Source organism: Hyaena hyaena, unplaced genomic scaffold (genome assembly GCF_003009895.1).
Source record: "Hyaena hyaena isolate Hyena2069 unplaced genomic scaffold, ASM300989v1 scaffold_299, whole genome shotgun sequence".
Lineage (NCBI taxonomy): Eukaryota > Metazoa > Chordata > Mammalia > Carnivora > Hyaenidae > Hyaena > Hyaena hyaena.
This window is the reverse complement of record NW_024080930.1, coordinates 190,896-215,783: the sequence shown is the minus strand read 5'-3', so window position 1 is coordinate 215,783 and position 24,888 is coordinate 190,896. Positions and strand designations below refer to the sequence as shown.

Genomic DNA, 24,888 nt, shown 5'->3' with positions numbered 1-24,888 from the left:
GTTCATGGGTTCGAGCCCCGCGTCGGGCTCTGTGCTGACTGCCAGCTCAGAGCCTGGAGCCCGTTTCAGTCTGTGACTCCCTCTCTCTCTTACCCTCCCCTGCTCACGCTGTCTCTCTCTCTCTCCTAGAAATAAAACATTAAAAAAAAAAAAAAAAAAAAGACTCCAGGAGTGCCTGGGTGGCTCAGTCAGTTGGGCGTCAACTTTGGCTCAGGTCATGATCTCACAGTTCGTGGGTTCAAGCCCCACATCAGGCTCTGTGCTGACAGCTAGCTCAGAGCTTGGAGACTGTTTCAGATTCTGTGTCTCCCTCTCTCTCTGACCCTCCCCTGCTCATGTTGTCTCTCTCTCAGGAATAAATAAAACATTTAAAAATTTTTTTAATTAAAAAAAAAACTCCATAATCAAAGAAATGGGTCAGGTCAGCAACTATTATTATTTTTCTGCTAATGTGATGCTTATTCTAACACACAAACCATAAAATGGCAGCTAAGAATGGGTAGTCCTACTCTACAGAGCACTAATGCTCCATGGTAACACCTGATACTATGTCTCAGGTACACAGTTTCCTTAACATTGAACTGGTAAACATCAAAATCAAAACAAGAGCCAGACTTTCCAGCTTTGGTATGAATGCTTCCATTCTATGCTGGGACAAACCACTCTATGTTTTGGATCAAAGTGGAATAGTTTTCATCGCTGATGTTTGGTTACTTTTAAAATATAATTATACCAAACACAACGTGAAGGCAGGTTCTATTTTATATGCAAAGGCACTGAGTAAATAAATACTAGATTTGTGGCTGCTCTTATTTTCTACTTCAGACCAACAAGTCATCCCTTGAGCCCAGCTTTTGGCATCACAACAGGAAGGAAGCAGGTGGGGAAGATAAGCGAAGAAAGCTACCAAAGTCCTGAGAGGGTACTGTTTCCAGAAGGAATCATTCTCCTTCTCCACTGGCTACAGAAAAATGATTAGCAGTCAGGAGGAAGGAGAAGTTACATGTTACACTTCTGTCACCATCCACATGACAACCAAACCTAGCGGTGCAGAAAAAAGGCCCTGTCCAGGCAGCCAGGAGGCCAGCACTCCTGGGTTCTCGTCTCAGCTGTACCTGGGATCACAGCCTTGGACAAGCCACTTCCCTGAGCCCCACCCTCTCACCTGGCAAAGGAGGGGTCCTGTTAGGATGAAGGGATGAATGTAAGATTCTCCCACTTTTAAAACTTCTAACCTTTGGGGGTTACCTAGCTCGCTTTGTTGGTGGATCTAGCATGTGACTCTGGATCCTGGGTTTGGTGGTTCGAGCTTCACAATGGGTATAGAGATGACTCAAAAACAAAAATCTCTAAAAACAACAAACAAAACAAAACAAAGCAAAACCAAAAAACCTTCTAACTTAGCATTTAAATCATATTCTAAAAGAGATAATAATTTTTTCTGTATAACCCTTAACACCGTAGGATATTTGCTGTCTCTTTACAGCGCAGAACACATCATAAATGTAACCTGGATCTTTTTTTTCATTTCTTATGTGTTTAACTGGATCCTTTATCTAGAAATTGTGTTTCAGTGCTTTTTTTCTTTAAAAATTTTTTAATCTTTATTTATTTTTGAAGGAGAGAGAGACGGAGTATGAGTGGGGGAGGGGCAGACAGAGAGGGAGACACAGAATCCGAAGCAGGCTCCAGGCTCTGAGCTGTCAGCACAGAGCCCGACGTGGGGCTTTAACCCACAAGCAGCAAAATCATGTACTGAGCTGAAATCAGATGCTCAGCCAACTAAGCCACCCAAGCATCCCACTTCCTTCCTTCCTTCCTTCCTTCCTTTCTTTTTTTTTAAATCCCCTATGACTAGCACAGGGAGGGCTTTCCCATCAGCAAAATCAAGTCTAATACCATCACATTCCTCTTCATACTGCAAGTTAAAAATAAAAAGTTAAGTGCTCATCTACCAAACTTCAGAGTCTCAAACATACTGTATCAGAGCTCTGTCACCACTAGGAACCACCAAAGTATTGTTAAATGTCAATGGACTAAAGTATGTACTTGTAATAAGCCTTCTGAAATCTAAGTTGTTTCTAAGGAAAGTAGCTTCTGTGCTCATCTGTACACTGTGGTGAGAACAGAATTTGGAAATGGGGTGTCATCTGGGAGAAATACATGTAGCAAGCAGTCACCCACGGGATTTGGCTATGGGAGAAAGAAGTCAAAGGGAAGTGAACATGTGAAGCTGGGAACACTCAGGAAGAATCCAAATCCAAATAAAATAACTGGAATGTGACATCAAGGAGCATGGTGGATGTGAATCAGAACTGACTGGAATGCACAGTGGAAACCCAATACTTTTATGATCTGTCTGCAGTATGTGGTCAGCACTAGAGCCGGAGAAAAGAAGGGGAAGGCAACTGCCAGGGTCCCCAGCAGTGTCCCGAGAAAAGCATGCCCTAACTAGCAGATATACATACAGGTAGAACCAGAGCTAGAAATGAATAAGCTGCCCCAGGGAAAGGTAGCAAATGAGAGGGGCAGAGGGCGATATTTCAGGCTTAGGCAAGGAGGAGTTGACCGCTTTGTTCTGCGTGATGGATACTACGAGATTTGGATGTGGCCTTGGCACTAAACTGGCTACAAATAAGTCTTTTTTTATAAATCCTTTTTTTTTTTTTAAGTTTATTTATTTTGAGAGAAAGCACACATGAGTGTCGTGCACATGAGCGGGGGAAGGGCAGACAAAGAGAGAGAGAGAGAGAGAGAGAATATCCCAAGCAGGCTCCATGCTGTCAGCCCAGAGCCCAATGCAAGACTCAAACTCATGAACCTTGGGAGCATTACCTGAGCCACGATCAAGGGTCAGATGCTTAATCGACTGAGCCACCCAGGTACCCCTGGCTATAAATAATTCCTTAACTATTTTGCTTTCATCTACTTCCACATAATCTTATGTTAATGCTGATAATATACATGAATTTTCTGCTACCACATCTCCTTCTAAGATAATAATGAACAGTGAAAATTATTGAGAAATACAGATCAAAAAAAACGTATATATCGTACACTAGGGAATGTGTTGTGAGAGACAGAATTTCTTAAATAAATAGAGAAAAATGGTTTAAGCCTACCTTGTTACCTTTGTTCAAAGGGCCTAAATCCACAGTTAGCAGTCTTAACATCCACCTCCTTTCCTGTTACCTGGTATATTGTGGACTTCATAAGTGTAGAAATTGTGGTTACAGTATGTGCTTAAGATTTTAAAAGTGGTGATGGTGGGGAGGTGATGAATATTGCTTCCTTCTGGAAGGGCCTGGTTTAGATCCAACTCAGTGTCCCACCTGTACGCCACTGAAATGGAGTGGTCCACTGCGTCTAGCGGACCAAAGGGATCAAAAAAAATTCTCAATAGTTACTTGTATAAAAATGCCTGATTCCAGTAAGCAAGAGGCAGACTGGTGAATGTGGAGAAGGGCCCCATGGATCTCAGCCTGGGGCTATGGGGTAGGCGTGCACAGACAACACAGGCCCTTTAGCACACTCCACTCAGTAACTTCCCTATGGCTCACCGGACCGGGGGTTAAGAGAAGGCTGGTGTCCACTCACACTGACAGCTTTTTCTCCAAGAGTTTAAGCTATTTAAGGAGTGGCAAATCCAAATGCCTTCCTTCAGAGGCAAGAGGTAAAGGTAAATGTGTGAGACACCGTGTAAACAAACACCCTGCATTAGGACCTATGACGCACTCCGGCATGCTCACCCCTTCTAAAGGAGCCAAGTTTAAATTGTAAAATAAAAGCAACAACAACAATGGTAATAACCACTGGCCAAACTAGAGCCTGTGGGCCAATGCACAATTCCTGGGCTCAGAGATTTCCAGGCTCACTGGCAATTTCTGGGAGTGGCACTGGCTGATGGCGGGGCGGGCTTCTAACGTCGGCCTGGCTGACTTCCACCAAGTTCAGGGAGAGAATGGAGTTTAGGAAATGCTTTTAAGAAACTGAGGAAAATGCGGTCAGGAGTCCCCCTCACGATCCTATTAGACCTGGTCCACTGTTCCTTTAAAACCCACTCTACCCTGCAGCATTATTACCCTGTGTTGAATAAACAAAAAGCTCTTTTCATCCAGGGCAAGAATAACCAATGACAGGAAGACTGCAGTTTTCTGCATTATTGCCCCCTTAAAGGAAAACGGACCTAAACCCATGAGGAGAAAATACTGTGTAATGTAAAACATGTTTCCAAAAGAGAACCAAGTAAGATCACAAACAAAGCAGAATATTTTCTAAAACAAATAAAGAGGGACACGTGGGTAGCTCAGTTGGTTGGGCGTCCGACTTCGGCTCAGGTCCAGATCTCACAGTTCTTGAGTTCAAGCCCCACATAGGGCTCTGTGCTGACAGCTCAGAGCCTGGAGCCTGCTTCGGATTCTGTGTCTTCCTCTCTCTTTACCCCTGCTTACGCTCTGTTTCTGTCTCTCTCTCTCTCAGAAATAAATAAAAACATTTTTTAAAATGTTTAAACAAACAAAGGGGCACACTTGGCTGTCTCAGTTGGAAGAGGATGCGACTCTTGAACTTGGGGGTCATGAGTTGGAGCCCCATGTTAAGCATGGAGTTTACTTTAATTAACTAATTAATTAATTAATAAGAAAACAAATGAAGGAACAAAAAAAGACTATCAAAAACAAAAGATCTTAGCAGCCTCTCTTCTCAATACAAGAACTAATTCTTCGAAATTTAAATTTAAAACAAACATACAACACAAAACCCAGTCTTCCACAATGTGGAAGACAGAAAGATCCAGCCATGTCAGGTACTAACCTACCACCCATCTCAAGGGTTAGAACAGCGAGGGGACAACGCAGGGTGTGAGGAAAGGAAATGACCTAAGAAGTTTCTGGCCAGGTGCATTTAGGGCTCTTCCTACTTGGCCTGGCTCACTGAGCTCACAGGGAAGAAGGCCTGAGGCCACAGCAATCACCTGTCCTTCCTTCTCCAATGTAGGTTTGGTTTCAGATGCCCCTCCTCCACAGGAAACAAGAACCTCTTTCTTGTGCCTCTGGAAAGGCCAGGGCTGAGGCGCCTGGGTGGCTTAGCTGGTTAAGTGTCTGACTCTTGATTTCAGCTCAGGTCATGATCCCAGGGTCATGGGATCAAGCCCCATGCTGTGTGTAGAGCCTGCTTGAGGTTCTCTCTCCCTCTGCCTCTGCCCCTCTCCTCTGCTCATGTACGCTCTCTCTCGAATTAAAAAAAAAAAAAAAGAAAAAAAAGAACTTTTAAAAGTAAAAATAACTAACTAAAATTTAAAAAGCAGGGGCACCTAGGTGGCTCAGTCGATTGAGTGTCCAACTTTGGCTCAGATCATGATCACAGAGCCCGCTTCAGATCCTCTGTCTCCCATTCTCTCTGCCCCTTCCCTGCTCACACTTTCTCAAAACTGAGCAAACATTTATGTAAATTAAAAAAAAAAAAAAAAAAGCCAGTGCAGATTACAAGGGGACCAAAACCTCAAAGTGTCATCATCTGCTTCCAAACTGAGAAGTTACATTCTGATTTAGTGGTGCAGGTCAGGAGACTTAAATCTCTCTCAAAACAGCTACCTTCCCCATTTGGGAGTTGTTGTTTTGTGGGGGGGTGGGGGGAGTATGGGGGGTGGTCATCCTACATTCTGAAGTGGATTTTTAATCCCCTAGGCATCAAGAATCTCAAGACTATATCTGCTTGAATTACATGCCTGAAGGCATGAATGTCCTGCGGTAAAATAGCTCCTACATTTAAGACGGGACCATGCTGCAGGAGAAGACAGTCACGCCCCGCTCCGCAGCTTCCTCCGAGCCCAGGTTCTCACGGGAAAGAGGAGTTTGCCTAGTGAAACGAGGCAGCGTGGAGTTCAGACCAGCGGCTCCCTGCAGTTCCCTCACTCAATTTAAACACAGGCCACCTTTTGAAACGAAGGCGAACACTGAACATTACTGAAAAGGAGGGCTGCCCTCGTGTTCTGACCCCTGCGGCCCCCATCCCTCGCACACAGAGGTGATACTGCCAGATGGGAGGCAATTACACACTGCCATCTGGGCAGCTGTGAGCACACACGCTTTCTCCTCCTCCAGTCACATCCTCAAACATTTCCACAGCCCAACAAAGCAGGGGGATGGACTGCAGAAGCCAGTGTGTGTCCCCACAAGGGGACCTTTCAACGCCCTCCCTCAAGCATCGCCTGAGGATGAGGTCAGCGTCTACAGGCTGCAAACAAGCTGACTTTGTGACCAGCTGGCCTGCCCACTATGAAGCCCTAAAGATGGAAAAGGATTGGTTTCGCCCACAGGGACCTCATTCCTTATGCAGAAAGCCCATCCAAACCATTTTAAAATAAGTACATTCAGGAGACAGGCATAGAAACATTTATAAGAGCCAGTATGAGACATGAGGGTGGCCCCTTACCCCTCTCGCTCGCTCCCTCCCTCGCTCCCTCTGCAATCACACACACCACTGCTGGGCTCACCTCCCTAAATATCTGTTTTGACAAGGACATGCTCTTACTCAAGAATTAATAACAGCTTCCAGTTGGCCATCAGATCATGGTCAAATGCCTAACTTTGGCAATACAATTTTACCTCCCCACGTCTCATCTCTGTCCCTCTACACATGCCTTGTCCTTGTTCTCTTCCTTCCTGTTGACCTTCACGGCCTAGTCGCTAAGAACACATTCAGCCTGATTTCAAATCCCAACTGTCCCCCTTAGAGCTGGAGACCTCCGATAAGGAACTTAAATGACGCAATGCCTCAGTTTCCTCACATGTAAGGCAGGCATAATGCTCACGTGAGTGCAGTGGTGATGAATCCAGACAATTCGGGTAAAATGCGCAGAATAAAACCTGGCATGTGGTATTACCCAAATAAATTTTAGCAATTAAAGTACTCATTATTCTCATACAAGTCACTTCCATGAAGCCTCCCTTAGTGATACCACTCCCTTAGTGAAACACCTTCTGTTTCTCTTTCTCTCTTTTTTTAAATGTGTATTTATTTTTGAGAGAGAGAGAGAGAGACTGACAGAGGTGAGCAGGAGAGCAGAAGAGAGGGAGGGAGACACAGAATCTGAAGCAGGCTCCAGGCTCTGAGCTGTCAGCAAAGAGCCTGATGCGGGGCTTGCACTCATGAACTATGAGATCATGACCTGATCCGAAGTCGGTTGCTTAACCTACTGAGCCACCCAGGCGCCCTCATCTTCTCTTTCTTAAATGTTCTACCAACACTTAGAAACAGTACATACTGGCTCGAGTTGTTAGGGACTGTTTCATGGGGCAGGTTACTTGGATGGCAATCAAATATTAAAATTAGTATTATGAAAATCATACCCTAGGGGCACCTCAGTGACTCAGTCGATGGAGCATCTGACTCTGGACTTTGACTGAGGTCATGAGCTCAGGGTCATGGGATCAAAGCCCCATATTGGGCTCCATGCTGAGCATGGAGCTGCTTACAAGTCTCCCTCTCTCTTACTCTGACCCTCTCATCCACTTGTGCTCTCTTTCTCTCTCTCTCTAAAATAAAATTCAATTAAAAAAAAAAGAAAGTCATGTCCTAAAATGTAAACCTGTGGCTCCCAATTGAACCCTACCTCCAGCAACAATGTTGCTCATGAGTTCACCACAACATATTTGTATAATTTCAGGTTTTGTTTCTTGATTCCAAAGCTTAATTCTACCAAGACTGAAAATTTCTTAAGGGCTGGAAATGCACCACAGACAACTGATACACACTTAGAATTCCTACCACAACCACAATGGATACTCAAACCAATGCTTGCTGAATTTACAAAGAGAATATGAAGTTACCTGAAAAACAGTGGTAATAAATGGGAGATGAGATGCCCTTTCAGTTTTTCTCCTCTCAAACGTCCTGCCACAAACATACAAGATTAAACCATGGTTTAAGGAAAACAATTGGTGGTAACTACCACCAAGGTGCAGCACAGCCTGATATAGCCTAACGAGGCAGCCTTACCTCTGGGTCTCCCCACTTCCAAATTTCCAATGCACTTCATGCATCCTCTCATATCGCACTGACTCATTTCTCCTTTGCTCTATGCCTCTGATGGCTTTACATGCTGTCTGCTGAATGATAAGCTCCACTCCTCACAAGTGTGAATGCCCCCGAGCTCCCACTGCAGTGCCTTACTGAGAAGAGATCCAAAGTTTAAAGCGTGGAGCGCCTGGGTGGCTCAGGAGTTAAGCATCTGACTTTGGCTCAGGTCATGATCTCATGGTTCATGGGCTCAAGCCCCCATCAGGATCTCTGCAGAGAGCTCACAGCTTGGAACCTGCTTCAGATTCTGTGTCTCCCTCTCTTACACTCACACTGGCTCTCTCCCTTTCAAAATTTAACATTAAAAAAATTTAAAGCAATCAGGGAAGAATCGCAGTGTCACAGGTTTTGACAGTATTTCCACTTTATTCCAGACCACATGCTCGCAATTATAAAAGCATTACGCCACAGAAAACTTCAGAGAGTCTAATGGATAAGAATATGCTGAGTGCTTTTAAGGAAATGGTTGTTCTGAATCCCCTGAGAGTGTATTTAAAATAGCCTGTGGCTTCAGCATAAGGCTGGGGAGAAGAGTTGTTCTTCTGGCGAGTTGTTCCTGGTGATGGCACCTCCACTGGGGAGGGGTTCCATTAGAGTGCTGCCCCTGGCTGCCTCCCCCTCCTCACTCTGCTGGGTCCCAGGGAAACAGGGTTTGGATAGCTAGCCTTTGCTCTCCCTCTTTCCCCTGGACAAGAGCTGCCCCCAGCGAACACGGTTGCCACTCTCCCTAGTAAACTGTGACTCTCTGCAGGGTAGGTCCGGCCCAGCCTAGTGGGACTAGTAGAAGGGTAGGTTCCCCCAGTGGAAAAGCCTAACTTATTTTGGGGTTCAGTACTAGGAAGCCCACTTCTCTGCAGATCCCAGCCATACAGTCTCACATGAGCTTTATGAGGGATGGAGGATGATGCCTGGCATCTAACTGCTGACACTTTGGTCTTTTTTGCCTGTTTGTTTAGAGCCTAGGAGGGGAAATGTTATTTATTGGGCTCCGTCAAAAACCCCAACATGTGCCCTTGCTGTCTGGCTGATTAAAAGGCCTTCTATGGGGAAAGACCAGGGAGGGATCCCACGTTATCTTCATCAGCATCACAAACCTGGCCTACCTCTATATACAATGCCCAAGAAATGTCTGGAAATCCACTCCTCACCCTTGGAAACACCCAAACTGCAAATGACATGTCAGCAAAGTAAAAACTGCCCTACTGCCCACTCCTCATCATCTGTGGAATTTTCTAAAGCTTTATCAGACTTCCCAAGTAGGCCATATTGAGTTTATCGTAGCAGCTGCTCCTTGAGACACTGGAAGCCATCCTCACAACAAGGGAAACATACCAAGTCTACAAGAAAAGACTGTGCATCTAGGAGGAACAGCTATAAACAAGGCACAGACAAACACACAATACACCAAAGAACAGACTGTATCTGTTCTACTGCTAAAGTTCAAGACTCTGGTTCCCCCGCTTGGCAGGAAAGCAATGAAGAGTCTTTCCTCTTCCAGGAAGATCTGGAGAGAACAAGTGTACCCCGACCCACACAAAGCATGGCTAGGCCCCATCCTTTACATGGGAAGTTCTCCCACACACCTTCACCAACCACCAAAAATGGGAAAAGTTAAAAAGAGGCAAGGGCACCTGAGTGCCTCAGTCAGTTAAGCGTCTGACTCCTGATTTGGGCTCAGGTCACCATCTCACAGCTCATGGGTTTGAGCCTGGCATTGGGCTCTGTGGTGACAGCACAGAACCCGCTTGGGATTCTCTCCCTCACCCTCTCTCTCTCTGCCCCTCCCCTGCTTATGCTCTAAATCTCTCTCTCAAAATAAATAATCCCAAAACATTAAAAGAAAAAAAAGAAGAAGGAAGGAAGTAAAGAAAGAGGCAGACTTACATGCTCCTTCATCTCGTTAGCCACGGTTTTTGACATCATGACGCAGCAGAGAAGGACAACCAGAATGAAGTACAGCGCATACATGAAGCGGGTGCTCCGGGACTGTCGGATCTTGGGGCAGCAGCCGCAGCAGAGGGAGCAGCCAGCGGTCCCACAGCAGCAGGCCAACTAGGAACGGACACAAAAAATCCTCTTAGAGCCACTGATGAACAGACCTGTTAACCCCAGACCACCGCAGGTCGACCTTCCAGGCTATTGAAGAGCAAAAAAAATTAAGTCCGCCATTAAGAGAAACCTCGGGCGGCACGTAGCCCCAGTCCCAGCCCCAGGAAAAGCCTCAGACTGTTCGAGGCTAAAGCCATCCTCAGACCGCCCTCAGTTCAGCTAATCAAAAAGTAAAAAGAAACATTCCTATGGTCTGAGTCAAGGCTGGGAACTGCAGATACAAACTAGCCAATTTCTCACCGCTTGTCTGAACCCCACGTGGGCCCTTTGAACTCACTTCGCAATTGGTCATTTTCAAAGGATTCTCAAAAGCCATGATTGGGTCGCACCAAAAGGAATGAACACCTCACAGATACTGAATGGTCAAAGCTGTAATTGTAATTGGTGCTTATATGATGATGCTACATGTACTGTAACACCCCCATCTCCTACTCCTTAAAAACCCTGTTGGCTATTGTTCTTCGCCTCATCTTGCTGCCATGACACCGGTAGGCGGGTGAGCCCCTGCTCGAGCTTGTAATAAAGACCCTTTTGTATCTGCATCGGTGTCGGCTTCTTGGAGGTCTCTGGGACTCGCGATTCGGGCACAACACTATCACTCTTCTGAGCCATCTTGCCCACAGAACGTGCAGGAACAGTTTAGTGCGCCGACGAAGCTTTCAGCAGAATTGGTCTGATGTTGTCTTTAATAAAAAGAAGGGACTGTGGCTTGGGAGACACCCAATAATTAAAAGAGAAAAGTCATGGCTCACCTGAAGCACTATCATCATTACTCTGAGAGGAAACAAAGATTTCTGGGATCAGCTAAGGAGTAAGAGAAGTCGGGAACTAGGAAAGGGACAAAGTGAGGTGTAAAGAACAAGAAAAATGAGAAGCTGGGCCCAAGAAAGTGACTTGCCAAAAATCCGTGAGGCAAAGAATGAACTGCGTAAGGGCCTAGGGACGTGTTGGATGGGAAAGGCTATGTGTGCTGGTATCCATCCTCCTCTGCAGGCAGTAATGGGCGTGGGTAACTTGAAGCCCAAAAGGAGCAGGTGCCTCTTCCAGAGGCATTGTGTCCTAATGGTAAGCTTTTAGGCTAATGGGCGGGCACGGGCACAGGGGAGCACACCATCCTGCCGCACCAGTCACAGTACACGCACCTATTATTTGGCGAAACCAGATCTTTTTTTTGTTTTCCCCATCTCTGATTCACTGCTTCATTGGTCAGTGCAACCAGATATTATTTGGGAATGAATATTAAATAAAATGGGGATTAAGTTTTCAGGTTTGAGCCTGGTGTTAACTCTTTTTCTTTTTAAAGAGCTTTTTGTTTTAGACCACTCTTCGGTTTACAATAAAATTGAGAGGAAGGCACAGAAATCTGCCATATACCCCTACTACTGCACATACATAGCCTACCCCGTTAACAACACTACTTACCAAAATGGTACATTTTTACCAAAGATGAACCTACCTGACACATCATAACCACCCAAGTTTACAGTTTACCTACAGGTTCACTCTCAGTGTTGTATATTTAATGGGTTTGGACAAACGTATAATGACATACATCCATCACTATAACATAATACAGACTATTTTCACTGCCCTAAAAAGAAACAATCTTTAGGAAAGTAGAGGGCAATGGGGGTAGTGTTGTTAAAAGTTCAGGGTCAAAGTCAGCCTGCCTGCGTTTGGTGCCTGGCTGCACTACCTACCAGCTATGTACCATGAGCAAATTATTTACCCATTTAAGACTCAGTTTCCTCATTTACAAAACTGGGGTACTAACAGTACTTACGCTTGTGCTATGGCCTCACAGGTGACCCACCTAATCTAACATACCTGGTGTTAGGGAAGGACTTCTCTGAAGCAAACAGGGAATTTTACAAAAGAGACTACAATAAACTACAAGTAACAACGAAATCTACATAGATTAACACTACTGTCTACATAAAGTCTAAAACCTAAAAAAATCAATCTCTTGGTGATGACTTGGAAGGCACTTCAGGACCCTGCAATGGTTTGAAAACCAGTGTCAATTTGAGTGTCACATTGTAAACATCACTGCCAAGGAGAAGATATCACAGGTATTAGACAACAGACTATAATCACTTCTTACTTCATTTACTGCAGGAAACCGCCATTGTAGCACCACTCCAGTAGGTCTTAGGGCTTAACCTGCTTCAGCTTATGCACTCCCTTGGTCTGTAGCCAAACTCACTTACTTTCCTTGAGATCTGCAGACCACAGGCCTTAAGGACAGAATGACCAGTCTTTCCCAGAAGTCCTGACCACATTCGAAAACAGCTGCTGCTGGTGCTACCAAGTCTGTTGAGGATCATGTCAACATACACGGACTAAATGCCTGGGCACCACCTTCTCCTGCGGGTAGCCATCCCCTAACCCCAGTGTCCCACTTTAAAACCCTCTGGCTTTGCCAGACAAGAAGATGATCTTTGGGACGTTAGTCCATCATCTTCCCAGGCTGCTAGTTTCCTGAATAATGCAAACCTCTCCTTTCCCACCATCATCTGTCACTTGAGTATTGATTTTTGGTAGGAGAACAGCCAAACAGTTCAGAACGGGTTCTCTGAGCAGTAACACCACTGTTTGAGCACTTTGTGTACTATTTCATCACTTCACAAGTTTGTAATGCACTCTCTCCATCTTACATTCAGTTTTCCAAACCATCTTCCTCAAAAGACTCTTCTGACCTCCTATGGCTAGGCTGCTTTGTAAAATAAGCTACTCTACTTGGGTGGGGCTAACAGATCACACTGGTGAAATGGTAACATTACAGCTTCCTTCGTAATTCACTCACATTCCCTATCTGCCCATCCCACATTACTTTCAACCCATCCGCTAGAATTTTCCCCTCTCTTCTCCACCCCTTCTCTCCCCCTCTCCTCCCACTGGCAGGGCTGGCTTTTCTCTGGGCCTTTGCCTTTCTCCTTCTCACCTCCCAAATTCATTCCCAATTGTCTCCTTAGTTGCCTGCTAACTTTTTTAGTTCTATGATCTTAAATAACCAGTCTGCTGACTGCATTTCAAATTCAAATGCAATAAAATATTCTATTTGGGAAAGGAAAGATTTTTATTTTCTTTAATTTTTATTTTATTTTTGAGAGAGACAGAGACAGAGGCAGAGGAGGAGTAGGGGAGGGGCAGAGAGGGAGACAGAAACTGAAACAGGCTCCAGGCTTTCAGATGTCAGCACAGAGCCCAATGTGGGGCTCGAACTCATGAACCGTGAGATCATACCTGAGTCAAAGTCAGATGCTCAAATGACTGAGCCACCCAGGTGCTCCAGGTTCAATTTTTTTTTTAATTCAAGTAAAAAGTGTTCTCTATCCTTTAACTAAATTTGGATTTCTATATCTTTCAGTAATATACAATACCTCACACACAATGTCACAGCCCACTTTCCTTCCTTCTCCTTTTAGGTTTTAGGATTACCTATGAATCACCAGGGTTTAGCAGAGAGGTAATGAACAACTGATTCTACTTTGGCAAGCAATATTTATTTAAAGTTTAGAGCCCTCAACCAATATTTTGTAGCTCATTCTCCTGGCTCCAAGCTCAAAAACAGCCTCCCGTCAAACTTGTACAGATCTTTTACTACTACTAGAAGGCAGAGGTAGTGGTAAATATCAATTCCTGCCACCATGGGGCCACATGCTGTTCTTCAGTGGTGGCTGTGCAAGGGAATGGTGAGACTTGAAAGCTAGGTCAAAAACACGCAACTCTCTCTGCTCAATAAAGGAGTATCTCCCCAGACAACAAATAGAGGTGGCAGGTAGTTTCTAAGACACAAAACGATCATGCTGTAGGAAAGTCAACCATATTACACATGTGTTAGTAAATTGGGTTGGGGCTTACAGTGGATTTCTCCCATACCAAAGAACACAGGGGCAATTTATATTAGCTAGCAATAGCTAACACTTATTGATCTCTTACTCACTGCAAGGTACTAGTATTGTTAGCTAGGTACAGAGCTGAGACAGAGGCTCAAAAGGGTTAGGCAACTTAAGGTCAGAAGGTAGAGCTGATTTTGAATCTGGTTGTCTATCCTTGCTGCTGGCACAAAGAGAGTGAGCAGGACAGACAACACTGGCCTGAAATTTTGGTTCCCTACAAAAGGGAAACTGGCTGCGTGGGAAGGAGGCAGCAAGAGAGGAAGTACTTTTTCTTGCCTGCCCTTGGATGCACAGTAAGCATTCAACAAATATCTGAAGAAGGCATCTCCTTCTCTGTGCCCCTTCTTCTCTCATAGGTAATCTCTGGCTTCAGTGGACCTAGATGACATCTCTTAAATACAGCCCTGCTCCAAGCAGCTCAACACCCCCAGTCACCAAGCTCCCTGCACCACCACCAAGTCCTACACCCCATTAAAAGCCCTATTCCTAATCCTATGGAAATAACTAGGCCATTCATTCACTCAACTAATATTTATTACACTACAAACCTACTATACACAGCATTAATTCCTGGGAACGCAGCAATTAAAACAAGAGACCTTTTTCTGCTCTCGCTAAGCAAGAATACAAAGATATGCATAAGAATGACCATCTATGTGCCGTTTTGAAGAGAGAAAGGAAACCTGTATGTTCAATGAAAGAGTACTAACCACTGAAATTATGGTATATTCACATCACTGAATTCAATGTACCCACTGCAATGATTATACAGTTGATACAGAAGAAATTACTGCCATGGAAAGACATCCAGAATGTATCAACTGAAAACAGGTAATAACACACAAGAGTATAGAGTATGATAGCATTTGAGGTAACAATATACCAAGACCTAGATCAGCAATAACAATAACAAAAAACAATCTGAAAGGATATACCAATATGGCAACAGTCATTAATAGGCCTGTAGGGTTAGGAGTTAACTATGTTTTTCTGTATTTTCTAAACTCTTTGCAACACGCACATAGCTTCTAATTAGAAAAACATGACAATAAGTCTCTATTTTGGAAGAAAACAAAACAAAGTTTCTGTTCTCACAGGTGGTAAACATTCCAATACCTGTTAACTTAATCAGCCAATGAGTAAAAGAAAGCTAGTTTAGTTATGTGAGAGAAAAGAGCCAGAGCAAGCCATCTCTGTAACTGGGGGATAAAACTAGAACATTCCTACTGTACTGTATCTTTAAAATTGGTTAAAATGGTAAATTTTCTATTTTTTACCATGATACAAAAGTGAAAATTCCTTAACCCTTGTAATATTTGTTAGTATTTAATGCATACAAACAAACCTCTACTTGGTGGAATTTGAAGCAAATAAAAATGAAATGACAAAAATTAAACAACTACCTAAAAGTTCAAGGAGTTGAACAAGAAGCTATACATTTGCCTAATCCAAAAATTGGCTCTTATATTTCCTTCATCTAAAATTCTTACGTTTTTCAGGGCACCTGCGTGGTTCGGTTGGTTGGGCAAAGGACTTTGGCTCAGCCCATGATCCCATGGTTCATGGGCTGGAGCCCCACATCGGGCTCCATGCTGAGATCTCAGAGCCTGAAGCCTGCTTCAAGTTCTGTGTCTCCCTCTCTTTGCCTCTCCCCCACTCACTCTCTTTCTCTCTCAAAAATAAACACTTAAAAAATTTAATAACGTTCTTAATATTATTTAACAAATAAAATACTTAAGTTTTTCTCTTTTGAGTTCAGAGAATCCCTTAAAACTCCAAGGTTTTTACAATCCTTGCCATGACCGTGGGAACCAGATTCTGGGGGTTTGCCAGAAAGGAGTGTCTGACAGGTAATTTCTCACAGAGGTTTCAACATACCAGAATATACTGGTTCCTACCCTCAACAGCACTGCAGTGAAAGGCACTGTCAAGGGTCAATGTCCTTCCTGAAATGGCACCGGGCACCCAGGGACTTTGGGACTGAATCTGAAACAGGCAGGCTATGAACACACACAATGCCAGTGCTGGCTTCTGGTTTCAGTGGGACCCGGACAAAACTGTTCTCCCTGAGAATCTCTCTTCTCACAAGGTTAGGGTTACTTTTAGCACCCAAAAAACAAGGGGGAGGGGCCTGGGTGGCTGAGTCGGTTGAGCATCCAGCTTCAGCTTAGGTCATGATCTTGTAGTGCGTGGGTTCGAGCCCCACGTCAGGCTCCGTGCTGACAGCTCAGAGTCTGGAGTCTGCTTCAGATTCTGTGTGTGTCTCTATTTCTACCCCTCCCCTGCTCATGCTCTGTCTCTCTCTCTCTCTCAAAATTAAATAAGCATTAAAATTTTTTAAAAAAGAAGAAGTTGATCAAGTTCTCTGTCCTCAGACAGCAGCTGGATTCTTTGACTCATTCCATCACACTACCCTCCACTTACATATCTTCTAAAAAACACCACACTTGATCTATTTTAATATGTCAGTGGAGAGAATCTATTAGGTTTAAGGTTAAAAGGTTAACTGACTCCACTTCCTGGCAGTTCAACAGAAAACAAACATTCCCAGAGGGCAGGTCAAACCTGGCACTAGGGCATTTGGGGCCACATGGCCACACAAGTGTCTTTGTTGGGGGGCTGTCCTGTGCACAGCAGGACATTTAGCAGCATCGCAGGCCTCTACCTGCTAAATGCCAGGAGCATCCTTCACAAGTGGTGACTATCAGAAATGCCTGGAGCAACTGCCCTCCTCCCTTCTGTTGCGAACCACTGCTTTAAGGGTAAAGATCAAGAGCTATGGGGTCAGGCCATCTGGGTTCACACCCAAGCTTGAATACTGCCGGGGACCAGTTCTTTACCCCACTACGTATTAATGACCTCATTTGTAAAATGGGAGTAAAAACATCTACTTCAAAGGGCTGTTGGGAGGGTTACATGAGACAACTCAGATAAAGTTAACACAGAGCAGAGCCTGGCACAAGGTGCTCAAGGGGGAAAAAAAGCCAGCTGTTCTCATCTACACATTATCAATCATGTCCCTCCTCCCTAGATGCCCATGCTCCTTGGTCCTTCAGGTCCTATAGAAAGAGGTAAGGGTGGGACCAAATGATTAATACATCATTTATAGCAATGTTTTCATTCCTTGCTCTAACATGGCTGATAAATCCATCTGTTGGAAGGAAACCACTTTTAGGAATAAAATTCCTGAGATTTGAACCCAGGAGAGCATCTTAGCAACCTGGGAAAAAGCTGGACCACTTATGTAGAAGCACTCCCCACCTGCGAAAAGCTACCGCCATCTTTGTAGTCTGTTTCCAGTAAAGAAGGAACAAGGCAGGCAGAACATTCATTTGCACCCACTGAAGCCACAAATACCAGCAGCAGAACAGACCTGAGAAAGAGGAGTTAAGCAAATTCTGGAGGGAGGAAAAAAAGTATAAGAAAATGAAACCTTGAAATTCAAAATGGAAAAGTGTAGGATGGGAAGCGAAGTGTTCATTTTTCAAAACTTTTATATCTTCTCATCAAAATAAGAGACGAAAAATAAATCCTGCTTGTTCTACTTTTCAACAAGCAGTGTATGAAACACAAAACCCAAAAATTTGCCTAATTCTGTCACAGAGGTGATACTGCAAGGGGAAACATCTGCCAAACCCCTTCCAAGAGATGCCTCTTACTAGCCCGATCCCCAAACCTGCCAGGCCACAGAGGGCTTCCCAGGCTGGTGATGGAGGCCACAGAGCCAACCAGATGCAAGGATGCTCTCCGATGGAGAACAGGAACGAGCCTATCTCGGCGGCTCAGAGTGTTGGAGCCGGGGTGACCTTCAGAGCTCAGGTGGGTTGGCGGGACACTCCTCTCGCCATCAAATGGAAGTCTATGTGCAACTCCAATGTATAAAAGATACAGATGCACTATAATACTACAAATGTGCCTAGGTGTTCACACACCAAATTTACCTAGTGTTTACTGGCGACCAGGCACCACCAGGGGCAGGTGGTACACTTCTTCACGAAGCTTGCATTCTAGTGGGTTTACATCAAACTCGGTGTCCCCCAGATTCTACCCAGCAATTAGGTTGAAAGCTTCCCATCCAGGCCTGTCCTCCCACATTGCTGATGTGAAATCTGAGGCCCAGAAATGTTAGGTCATTTGGCTCAAGAGCAAATTTAGTGAAGAGCATCAGTGGACCAGGAAAAACACGCTGCTTGAAACAACTAAGCAATCTGGAGGAGGGACTAGCTAAATAACTCAGCCTCTGGATCCCACACTTCTGTATCTATTTGGCCAAAGACTAATGGAGATACAAAACAACTAAGTGAAGTCGCCATAGACTGGTTAAAATGACGCTGTTGACCACAGTAAGAAGGCAGTAAGGGTCTACGTGTCTAGTACAGTTTGAAAAGTTTCCATCACAAGAAAAGTTAAAATGAAAGGCTGGCACACGACGAGTTAATCCTGGGGTGGCCACAAAACTGAATGCTGTTTGGCCGGTAAATGCCCAGTACTCTGTTGTACCTCTCTTCCCCTCCTCCCCATTCTAAGAAGGTAGACAGCAGGAAGGTCTCTCCCCCACCCCCAATCCTACACACAACCTATGTGCAGGGTCAAGTGCTGGCCAGGCCTCTCTTTCCAGGCCACAGAAAAGAGCTACTATTCAAGAGACACCTCTGACCCTCTGCCCGCTGGCAAGATGCCTCTCTGTGAATGAAGATTAGTCAGTCTAGCCCCAGTGGCAAACTTGAACGTGCACCATCTACCTCAGGTTTTCCAGCAGTCAGGATGTCATTGGTCCTATTCTTTAGGATTCACAAAAGAGCCCAATAGAAGGGGACATCTAGAACCTCTTTTCATGTAAATGAATACATAACTGGAAACAAAAATGTCAAACATGGGGCCTCAGGTTTGGAAAACCCATGGGCGGACCTGGAAGGCTCCAGCACTTGGGGGCAGGAGGGAGGAGGACAGAGGAAAGGCCTAGACTGGCCTGGACTCCTCATTTCTCATGGGGAAACTCACGTCCTTCCCATTGGCCACCCTCCACTCTCTCACTGGCTCTATCTTTCAGGATGAAAGCCTCATGGCGACATAAGAGATAAAAGATCCTGGTTTAACAGCTTTTTCTTGGAGCTGTAGTGCTTTCCTACAGCTGAGAAAAAACTTTCTCAGCATTAATTCCACCCTTCCTCTGTCCTTCAAAACTTCAAGAAGTCTTATCAGCTCTCCTCTCCTTTCATCTTCAAAATCTATCTCCGTCTCCCACTTCTAGCTTAATGAGGAAGGAATGAACAGGCGGGTGCCGTTCCCCCCAAGCAAATATCTGCAGTTAATTGCCTTTTTCATTTGAAGTGCTGCCCAAATGCCCAGTGGATTTCATAATCACCCCCTACCCTCTCGTGAGCCCGGTCCTCATGACAAAGCCAGCTGGCACAAATTCCGAGGCAGCATTTACATGCATGCTTTTCTTCAAGTATGGCTGCCTCAATGGTACCAACTAGCAGAGAAGTGTCATACGTGTGCGGTAACTCCTCCTCTGCAACCAACCCCCTATGTGAGAAACTTCCCATTGGCGGTTCCTAAAATTTGCAAAAGGAACTAGCGCCAAATGAAGGAACCTATGAATCACATTTTTTCTATCAAAATACCAACAGAAATGTAAATATTCTGATATAGGGGACCCCCCACCCCAGCTTTTGCCTTCTTACTTTCTACTCATCGGAGCACTGGTTATGTGAGCAAGTGGGAGGAGGAGCAGGAGTCTAAGAGAGAGGTTTCTTGCAGGGCATTCTTTTCAATGCAGGAAGTTACTTACTCATGTTGGGAGTGGTGTTCCCTCTGCTTTTTAAAACTATAAAGACAGAGCTCTTCTATCAGTCCTGGACTGAAGTTCCCCAGCATCAAAATGTAACACAATGGTCCATAAGGCTAGGCGTGCGCGCGCGCGCGCTCACACACACACACACACACACCCCAAATGAATGGTTATTGGGCTGTAAGGTAAACAGGCCCCGGGGGGTGGGGGGGCAGTTCAGAAAATGGACCTTAATTACTGCTATTTGTTAGATCAAACCTAGTATTTCTCATCTGGGTAGAGTGGATGATGGACCAAAGAGAGGGCTCTTTTGAAGATTCTGGATCTGTCTCACCCCTCCTTCCTTCCCCAGGGGAAATCCAAGGCCTTGCTGTTCAAGGAGGGTTGGGACAGGCTGGGGTGGGGCTTTCAGTGACTAGGGCACCCCCACCCTCCATGGAGACCAAGGACTCAGACAACACTGTGCCTGAGCTCCCAGATGGGAAGCTGAGGGGTGAGGGAGGATGGCAATAAAGTAGAAAATAAGTGAGAAGCCTTTCTGGACCTAGACTTGCTGGTGATGGTGGGAGGAGGCCTGGGGAAACGTCTCCACCTACTTCCAATTAATGAGGTATAGGCAGATGGCAAGCAGAAAGAACACATCACAACCACTGATGGAATGGAAAACCAGGAATCACAAGGTGACATTTAGCTTGCTTTTTCATGAAGAAACATGATGGGATTTTATAAGACACCTATAATAATCATGATCGGCTGTAAAAACTTATCTAGTTCATATCACTAACTTTCTCAGGATACTCTGTAAAGAACAGAAGGCTTTACAGAGGATCCCCACTTCCAGAAAGTCTAAGAGTCAACGCTCTGATCAAATTAAAACTCATTTTGCAGAATAAAATCCAGGTTACCCTTAGGCATCCAGAAGACCTTGAAATGAAACATTCCAAAGCAGGAAAAACAAAACAAAAAGTAGTTGCCAGACATAAATGGAGAAACTTGGAAGATTTAACCTTGGATGATGCAACTCCCTATTCGGCAACTAGAAAGGAAGAAGGTGTGGTGCAGAAATTCTAGCCAATGTCCAGTCTTCCCAAAGAAGGCAAGGAAGAAATTCAGGAAATACTGAGAAAACAGGGCAAAATGGGTAACAGAAACAATGCTAACAGAAGCAAATGACAAATGTGTTATGAACACAATTTATTGAGCATCTATTATGTGCATCATATATTTTACTCAATTCTTTACATATGTTATAGAATTTAATGTTCACCATAACCCTATGGTGTTACCTGGCTCTATTATGTATGAGAAAGTTGATCAAATAACAAAGACACTCCTGGTAAATTAAAGAACTGGGATACTGGGGCGCCTGGGTGGCTTAGTCGGTTAAGCGTCCGACTTTCGCTTTGGTCATGATCTCGCGGTTTGTGGGTTTGAGCCCCGCGTTGGGCTCTGTTCTGACTGCCAGCTCTGAGCCTGGAGCCTGTTTCAGTCTGTGACTCCCTCTCTCTCTGACCCTCCCCTGCTCACGCTGTATCTCTCTCTCTCTCTCTCTCCTAGAAATAAAAAAAAAAGAACTGGGATACTGCTTCAGTTGGGTGCCTTTGAAGTCTATTTCTTTCCACTGCTTTATAATGTTTAATTATCAGTGTAATACTTTTGGGGGGGGGGGTTGGGAGGTGTGGAAAGATTGGGGCTGGGGTCCTCAGTTAACAGGAACTCCTCCTTGGTATTCTACACAATGCCTTTCTGGAAATTAGAAAAAGGCACAGCATGAGCAAGCCAGCAGGGACAGCATCTCAGCTCTCACCTTTTCTCTCAGCTGGTTATCTTTGTGCAGTACACAAACTGTGCAACCTTATATGGCAGCCCTAGTGCTAATGCTTCTCAGGCTGCCTCCTGACCTGCTTAATCCTACTGCCTGGATTAAGTTCCTTTTATAAACTGTCATAACTTCATTAAACTAATTACACTGGAATTAGGTCTCTTGGGAATGATTTAGTTAAAATCTGTCCCCCTCACCAGACTCTATATTCCATCAAAGCAAAGCCTATCCATCTTATTCTCAGTAATCTCCCCAGTGTCTAGGCTGATGCCTGCAACAAAGCAGGTGCTCTGTAAATATCTGTTGAATATTACAGAAGCTCACTATCTACCAGGAGAGATAGAACTCTTACTGAAGTAACTGGCATGAGATGGACAGGCAGAGAGCTAAATGAATGGTGCAGCCCCCCAAGAGGGAGATGTTACTTCAAGCTGAGTTCATCAAGGATGCTCACGAGACAGGTTGTATTTTATTTTGCCTCCTTGTTTGTTTTTTATTAGTGCCAAATGTGTGGCGCAGACCAAAGACAAATATAAAAATATTTCTACCACCACCCAAGAGAAGGCATTTGCTTCTTAATTTTTCCTTTTCTGTTTCATTTTATTATTCTTTTTTAAAGTAAGCTCTATGCCCAACATGGTCAGCTTGAAGTCATGGCCCCAAGATCAAAAGTCATAAGCTCTACTGAGACAGGTAGGTGCCTCTCTCTTTTCATTTTAAAGATTATTATGGCAGATAGCCCCATTATGGGATCAGAACTGTGTGAATTCTATGTTCCAGGGGCCTGTGCCCTAACTTCATTCACTCACAAGGGCTGAAGTCTTTGCTGAGGCCCGTACTTACTTCCCTCATGAGGCTAAACGCTTCCATTCTCACACTTCCATCAAAGGGTATCACTTGGGGATGTCTGGGTGAATCAGTTGGTTAAGCCTCTGACTCTTGGTTTTGGCTCAGGTCATGATCTCATTGCTTGTGAGTTCAAGCCCTGTGTTGGGGTCTGCACTGACAGTGCAAGCCTGCTTAGGATACTCTCTCCCTCTCTCTCAAAAAGACACATATAAATATATACATATGTATGAATATATATAATTTTTTTTAAGGGTAACACTTGGATCATACCTTTATAAACTCCCTCTCATTCTATCCTGGTAACCACCCTACGTGATGGGCAGGAAAGTAGCACTGTTCCCATTACAGACTTGAATGTAAAGCCTGGATAAGTTACATCACTTTCAGAATTCATTCTTATTCTCACACAGCACCGTGCAAGGATAGAGTAACAAGCAGCACAACCCTGATGGCACAAGGAAAGAGTGGAGATTGCTAACACTAGAAAAGACAGTTGAGGTAACTTCAATACTGCCTTGAGAGCACAGGCTTATTTCATGTGCAGGTGTAATATGCAGTTGCATATGTAAGCATGTTTGTGCATGGGGCACGTGAACCCAAGAAGGGCAAAGAAACTTTGCAGCAAGTTCCACAATTTAAGCAGAGAATTCCGTAATTTAAGGCAGAGAATTATATGCTGTGCTGCTATTAAACACTGGTAATTAAAGATGAGACTGTCTTAGACAACGGGCGTATCCTTCTACCCAGTACTCATTATAAATAATACTTACCTACCATTTCTTAAACACTTCCTCTGTATCAAAGCACTGCACTAAGGTGCTTCCATGACATTCTTCCTTTTAATCTTAAAAAGAGCCCTATGTTGTAAGTGTTGCAATCCCCATTTTACACAGGAAACCTGACTTTCTGATTTCAAAGAGCAGAAGGATTTGGAACACGGTTCTGCCACATGATCACATCTCCAGGAGGCCTGGAGTACATGGTTTTGAAGCCTCCTGCACCTGTCCCCACAGAGATACATAACAGCAAGAGACAGTAAAGCAGATGGATAAATGCACATAAGGCCTGAAGCAGTTAGAAGAGCCCACTGGACCTGCACCTTCCTGACCTGCCCCGCTGAGCACCCACCGTTCCAATGGCTTGCTGTAAGAACAAAGCCACAGCCTCTGGCATCCCCGTGTTTCTGAAAGGCATTCTTCATTCTTCTTATAAGTTCTGGCAGTGCTAGTAATACTAATACTTTGAATAACAAAAAACTATGTAATGTATTTTCTACATGCCAGGCAGCGTCCTAAATTCTTGGCATAGATTATTCATATTTTTTTTTCTAAAGATTTTTTAAGTGATCTCTACACCCAACGTGGGTCTCGAACTTAAACCCCAAGAATCATATACTCCACCGAATGAGCCAGCCAGGTGCCCCAGCATAGGCTCACTTCATCCTTACAAACCCATGAGGCAAATACTCATTTACCGTTTTGTCATTGGTGTTTTTGCCAGTTTTTCACAAATGAGAAAGTATTACTTGATTTTTTGGCATGAAAACCTGTATAAGCTATAGAGACTCTAAAAAGGTGTTGGAAAGACAAAATAATAAGTAGACGTGGTAAAAATAAAACCACAGGCCCAAAATGGTGTCCTTTATGTTAAGACCCAGGTCAGTAAACCAACACTTAATACCTAACCTAACTGAAGTTACAACTCCCCAGAAATGTAACCTTTAACCAGTCAAATGGAATTTCCTGGCCAGCACCAAGAGGTTTACTGATGGACCCCTTTTACTTCCCCTAAGAAGGGGATCTAGCCTAAAACAATGGATTCTCTGCTAATAATGTCCTTTTATCCATTCCTTGTCTACCTTTAAAAACCTTTCCTTTTCTCTAGCCATTTGAGCTCTTCTCTACTTGCTTAATCAGATGGTGCCCTTCATGAACCGATGAATAAAGCCACATTTTTCAAACTGACTTGGTTGAATTTTTGTTATTTAACAAAAGACACAGAAAAAGAAGGTTGATTCCATTTTTTCATACATGAGAAAGCTGAGGTGGATAGAAATGAAGGAACTCTCCTAAAGTCTTTAGATATGAACTCAGTCAGTGAGGCCCTAAAACTTACCCAGTTTTCTAGGCTGCCATCTCTCAAATAGCCATCAAGATCTGTTGACATGCATGCATGATAAAATTATGTTCTACAGACATAGATGATGTTCCAAAGTTTCGAGCAATTATTTGTGGCTCCAGTCAAAAATGCAGACACTAGGGCACCTGGGCTGGCTCTCTAGACTGGTCAGCATCTGACTCGTGACTTTGGCTCAGGTCAGTGATCTCATGGTT

The 24,888-nt window shown here is 44.3% G+C and overlaps 1 protein-coding gene across 1 annotated transcript in view; it reads right to left on the bottom strand.

Annotated features, from left to right (window-relative positions):
* Positions 1-24,888, bottom strand: part of SERINC5 (serine incorporator 5) — a 102,541-nt gene that overhangs the window by 47,350 nt on the left and 30,303 nt on the right. Inside the window, exon 2 of the mRNA XM_039247470.1 lies at positions 9,964-10,131. Coding sequence (XP_039103401.1) covers positions 9,964-10,131 — 168 coding nt within the window. The remainder of the gene's footprint in view (positions 1-9,963; positions 10,132-24,888) is intronic.